We start from the raw sequence: 6285 nt of genomic DNA on the forward strand, positions 1-6285 counted from the left end.
AAAAAAGAAGCTGCCCTTCCTCAACCCCATGTTGAAATAAAACCTCAATCAAGAATTTAATGACAGACTTGTCTAATGACTACAGTCCCAAGTCAACTAAAAATCGGCAATTATATTGGGTTGTTGGAAAAGTCATGACGTATTTTTTCTGATTTTCGTTGCAAAAATGCGTCATGACTTTTCTGACAACCTAATACAAACTCTAAATTGGGTGTTTGCTTTTCAAAGACTAGGACAGGTTAAAATAGCATTTTGTATATGTACAACAATTCTATAGCTACCACAACTGTCCTATTCCTTTGGTGTATTCTCATCGGAACAATTTTGTTCTTTATTTTAAGATTTATGGTGCAGGGCAAGAAAGCATTCTGGATTTACAGTCAGAAAACTTAATGTTGAGTCTTGCTTTGCTCTGTTGCTTAAATAGGTCAAATCATTAATCTCCCTGAATGAAAAAAAAATGAGTTAATAATACCTTCCTTAATTATCTTACAGGGTTATCTGCATCAAATAAAATTGTATATATAAAATCATTCTAGCTTTAAATAATCATTAGTCATTAAATTTCAATAAACTCCTAAAAAGCATGGTTATTTGTATACTGTTTCTATATTAAAATTAATTTTACTTTTGAAGATGGGGATTTAGGGAATTAATAATGGGTCATTTTCATGCTGCTTCTGGTAGAAGTACCAATAAGAAAGCAGAAGGAAAATGCCTGGATTAACTCTTGACAAACCACCAGATCATACCTGGAAAGAGATCTGAGAAAATGTCTAGTGTCTGGTGAAACTAAGTTAGAAGCCCACAGTGAACCATTATGTCCAAGAGCAGAAACAGGGCAAAAGAATGGATAACAAATTATTCATGTGACCTATGTGTCCCTGTGATTTTTCTGGGATCTTGCCTCTAGAATTATCTGTCATTTGAAAAGGGAACTGTGAAAAACAGACTTTTTCCCGTAACGCAAAAATATTATTTAACTTGGCTGGTATCATAAAATTAATTGTTTGACTCATGACAAATAGAATCAATGCAAATGCTATAATCTAAAATCTAGTATACTGTCTACACAACTGAATGATTTGAAAATATTCAGTGGTCAATTAAAAAAAAAATTCCAAATGTAAAAAATAGACCACTATTTTAATTCTAAGCTGCATCCCAAATTCTTCATATAACCCTGGTCTCAAAATGATCTGAAAAAAGGACTAGGAAGGATAGCTAAGTCTATTTATATGTAAATTTCAGTCTTCTTCTTTTTTTTTTTTTTAGCTGAGCCGTCCTGCCACCTGTTGGCAGCTCAGCTCGGGCTGGGACTCGAACCAGTGACCTCGTTCTACTTCTTAATGATATAAACTGAAGCAACTGATAGCTCCTACTTATAACTCTGTAAAAACCTAAAGAAAACCAAACCTACTGCTTCTGCTATATGTAATTCCTAATCATTTCAAATATGTTTTAAATGATAAAAAAATGTACCCAATAAATATGTTGGTATCATTATTGTTATTGCATAAAAACAAAGTGTCCACTTTTTACTGCAAGAGAGCACCTTGCAATTCTCAACATAAAAACTTCTGGAAATAAACTCAACCTTTGGCCCTTAAGTCAGCTGTAAGTCATAGCATTTCTCATCAGGATGATTAATCTTTACGAAAAGGCAGGAAAAACAAGACAGAGCCACCCACTTTGATATTTTCATTCTCTGAAAAAAAAAATCCCAATCTAGCTCATGAACTGGAACCATCATTTGTAGAAAGTTTGCAATCCATCATAAGTACTTTTTGATTACAAGATTAACTAGATCATTATCTTTTTATTCTTTGCACTGAGAGAAGTGTACTGACATTAAAAAGTGGTTCTAGCTTAGTTTTACTTAGAAATCTGATAAACCTTTGCCCAGGAACCAACCAACCTTTAATAACAAGCTTACTTCATATTTTCCTTTTCTGCTTACTTAAAAAAATATAAACAAAGTGTAGCTTTTAAAAAACCTACTCCATTAATTAGAACTCATTTTTGTTATGCTACATTCATGGATTGAAGAGTGGAGAGTATGTATTTTCAGGTAAGATATTAAGCATCCTACAGCTGTTGTAAGCCAGTTGTGTGTGTGTGTGCGCGCGCCTGCTCAAGCATCTGTGTGCCTGCTTAAGTAGTAAAGGATCGTGGCAGTTACATGGAAAGGGAGAGAGGAAAAAGTGTGACTATCCTGGAAGAGGTTTCTCTGCAGGCTCAGGGAGTTTGCTGTTGACTCTAAGTAAAAGCTTTAATCTAAAAGGAGCCAAATGTGAGATAATTCTTAAAAATTTGGGTTTGATGGCTTTCTGTCATTATTTTCTTCCTTCACTTCTGAACAGTTTAGGTGGGGAATAAATCAGGTCTCACCTTGAGAAAGCTTTGCTCTAGAGGAAAGAAGAGAGTATTAAATTAATGATTCAAGGTGAGTTATGAGAAGGATGGAAATCATTCAAAGATAGGGTGGGGTGAAAATGGGGAAGGAATCTGGGTGTGGCGAGGGCAAGCAGAGGGAAAAGAATCGGAAAGCAAAAGAAAGCAGAGAAAACAGTACGGAAACTAAGTTGATAAGACAATGAACTTGTCCATTTAACATAATTCATTTACCTGTGTTATTTTTTCTATTCCCTGGAAGTTGTGCTTTTCAAAATGATCTGCTATATTTAGGAAGGTGTGACGTTCCAGGTAGCAGCAATTACTTAGGACTATCAAAAGTTGCTGTTCCTAAAAGCAAAACAATTTTGTAGAAAATTACATTTACAGTAACAAACTGAGAGTCTAACAGATCCATTTATCACTTATTAAATTTAATTATAATCTTCTGGTGTTTAATACATGGTCTTTCTTGGCTCCTTTCTCAATATTAACACAGAGAAAAACATAATACAATTCTATAATTCTACTAATTGCTTGTTATTACATAACACACCAAAGAGTCAAATAATGTTCCCTTTGAAATTTAACAGCTATATAGAGAAATAGACTGATGAAACACAGTTAACTAATAAAGTAGGATCAACTAATTTTCTTATGGAAGGGGTTCATTTTAATAGTTACTCTACTTAATACTTAGTGCACAAAAAAACTATAAAATGGATATTTTTAAGTAATTATACAACATGTAGAAACTCTTAGAAAATAGTTTATAAGAGAATTATAATACAATACATATGATGAGCACCTTCAAAAAACTTGGGCCTTCACGGGTTTGTTTTTGTTTTGTTTTGTTTTTCTTAATATAGTCTCACTCTTATGGGGAGCAGACGCACAGACGCTGGGGACTCTTCCCAGTGCCAGTCACAGAGAGGGCGACAGCTAGCTCCATGTTCCACACTCTCCAGGCTCTAGCTGCTTCAAGTTATTTCTTGTCAAAGTTACCAGACCCCAATGCTGATGAACAAAACATCTTTCACCATTCAGAGGAACTATTTTGTAAGTAAAATTTCAGGAGTGGCACTTGTCACTGCTACTGTGGCTCACTGAGGGTACTTGGCCTGTGCTCCCTCAGGTGTGACGGCATTCTCTGGAACAAATGTGACTCATTTAGGGTGTTAGTTTAAGATCCCTTAACTAAAAAAACTAAGGCAAAACCACTTTCCAGGAGAAGGTGTCACCACATTCTGTTTACCGTTTCATATGTAATCAGAATAACTTGTGTTAAAGTCAGTATGATAAATGTGGAAATAAATGGGTCCCTGTCCTTTGAGGTATACCAACCACAGATGAAATATACTCTTTGAACTCAACTGCCAAGCACAGGTTATATCTCTCCAATACTTTCATTTAGCTCCATCAGATTTTTAAAACTTTCTAAATTTCTTTATTTAAAATGTCCCTGTCTTTATCTCTGGCAGAGTCCATTCAATGCCTTTTCTGGTCATCAACAAATATAATTAAAAGGCCAAGAAATTATTACAGTACCTTCAAGCAAAGGAAGCACTGTTAAGGGCTCTGAATTAATCTATGGATGGGAAATGGAGCACAGAACAAGGTAAACAGGGTTAGGGTAGGTATACTCCTCCTGCACACTGTGTGACTAAATGGCAAGTGAGAGTCAGAAAGAAAGCAGTGGACAGCACTGGAAAGGGGCACAGATAAGGCTGGGAGGCCACATTCCCTCTTTCCCGAAGCCTGGGTTACCCTTCTGTGGTCCTTGTAAAGCACATGTCTCTTCAGCCACTCCAAATATACTGCGCTCCACTCACAATTCTCAACTGTAGTCTCTGTTATAAAATCAATTCTTAATTGTCCTTTCCTTCAACAGTCTTCCCTCCAAACATTGGCCTTATCTGCTGCATCTTCTGTGCCCAATTAATTAACTCACTTTGGTTGATTTTTCTCATTATAATCTGCATGAATTCTTCCTCCAAAATGGAAAAATTATTTGAGTGACTTAAAGTCTTATGCTTAGTGTTTTCCCCTCTCAAATCTAACCAATCAGAAGAAATAAAAGTGGGAAGAAGAAATTGAACAACACAATCAAATAATCAAATTCTTAAGCATGGATAACTAATCAAAGCTTATTAACCACTTAGGTGAATATATGTTTGAAAATAACAACTCCACCCATCAGAGGTAGCACTTAGAGATTAAGGATTATTTGTTATTATGTGTTATTTCAGTTATTTCTCACCGAATCTCTGAGATGGAGGCATTACCATCTTGGTTCTGTCCTGGAGGAAGCTGGACACCCTCAGCAACATGCCCAAGGTTATCCAGTTAGTAAGAAGCAGGCCAGGAAGTAAACCAGTATCTTCTGACTCCAAACCTAGACCTCTTACTACCATAACTGCTTCTGCTGAATAACAGAACAAGACCCTAAGAAGATCTCAATATTCTGGGCCAAATGTAACAAGACACCACAGAAGGGGAAACATTAGGAAATGAATTTGGTATCAAATGAACCATTTTTGGAGTAAAATGGGGGAGATAAGATCCCGCGAGTAGCAGAAGCAAGAACGAAATTTGGGGCTTTGGTTGGCAGTAAGCTCAATGTAAGTCAACAGAGAGGTGTAACCTAATGGGTGCTCCTGGCTGCTTCCCAGGAGTCAGGGTCACACGGGGCCCTGTGCCCATCCTGGAAGAAGGACTGAAGTAAACTCAGAGGAGAACTGCCACATCGAGTGACTGCAAGCACATCAGCTGTGAGATGTCTAAATGATCTAGGGGGTTAGTTAGGGGAAGGGACGATTCACAGTGCATACCACAGTTGTTTTCAAACACTGGAAAGATTATCATGAAGAAATTAGGCATGTTCCAAAAGACAGAAAAAAGCTTAGTGGGCCAGACGGCTGGCAAGGCCTTCCTGAGTTCGGAAGGATCTTTCCTCCAGCACGTACCCTTCTCTAGCGCTCTATGTTCACAGTAGAAAGAATGGTTGAAACTCTGCACATCACTTCCTAGCTCCTATTCAGTCCTGACCAGTGCAAATAGACAGCCGCCTGGCAGTGCAATGACACCTTTCTCTCAGCATCATACAGGACCTACTACCTGTCAGGTCATGAGGCTCTAGTTTTCTTCTGACCCAGCCTGCTCCTCCATCGGTCTGCAATGCTATGAAATAGGCCTTTGTTTAAATGCTCTTTCCCATCTGTCTCAGGAACACTGCTCTTTCTGGGTTTCCTTCTCTGTCTCATTATTCCTTCAGAGTTCTTGGCTTCTGGCCATCCCTTAAATACTGGTACCCCCAATAGCACTTTTATATGTTTGGCTCTCCTCTCATCCTACTAGTATTTTCTCTAGGATTCATACCCACTCCCACTGCCGATTCACAAATCTGCATCCAGATTTCTCTCCTGGGGTCCAGGTAAGTATATCCAATCCCCCACTAGATATCTCTACCTGAATGTCACTTATTCAATACATCTGGTCCCAAACTGAATTTTTAATCTTTCTTTAGAACCTATTTTCTTCCTGAATTCTCTCTGTGAACGGTACCATTATCAATCTACCCAACCAAGTAATTAAACCTAGAACAGATTTTATTAAAAGTTACTTTGACTAAACTTTGATTAAACTACACTTTTCCGAATATAACAAGTCCCTTATTTAGGAATTCATACTTACAAATATAATGATTGTGGAAATGATACAGAGCAGGAAATGTAGGTCATATATTTTCTTTCTTGAGAAATACACACACATACACACACACACACACACACACACACTTCAAGGTAGAGAGGGTTATATGTTTTTTAAGATAGCTGGAGTTTGGATTTCAGCAGCTGAATTTATACATGTGATACAGTATGTGTATGAATC

General features: G+C 37.2%; 1 protein-coding gene across 1 annotated transcript in view; it reads right to left on the reverse strand.

Annotated features, from left to right (window-relative positions):
• The window catches only part of EXOC2 (exocyst complex component 2), a 285694-nt gene that overhangs the window by 101759 nt on the left and 177650 nt on the right, over positions 1–6285 (reverse strand). The window contains 1 exon segment of the mRNA XM_019629429.1: positions 2629–2745. Within this exon segment, the coding sequence (XP_019484974.1) occupies positions 2629–2745 (117 nt within the window).

The sequence above is a fragment of the Hipposideros armiger genome, unplaced genomic scaffold (assembly GCF_001890085.2).
Source record: "Hipposideros armiger isolate ML-2016 unplaced genomic scaffold, ASM189008v1 scaffold_854, whole genome shotgun sequence".
Lineage (NCBI taxonomy): Eukaryota > Metazoa > Chordata > Mammalia > Chiroptera > Hipposideridae > Hipposideros > Hipposideros armiger.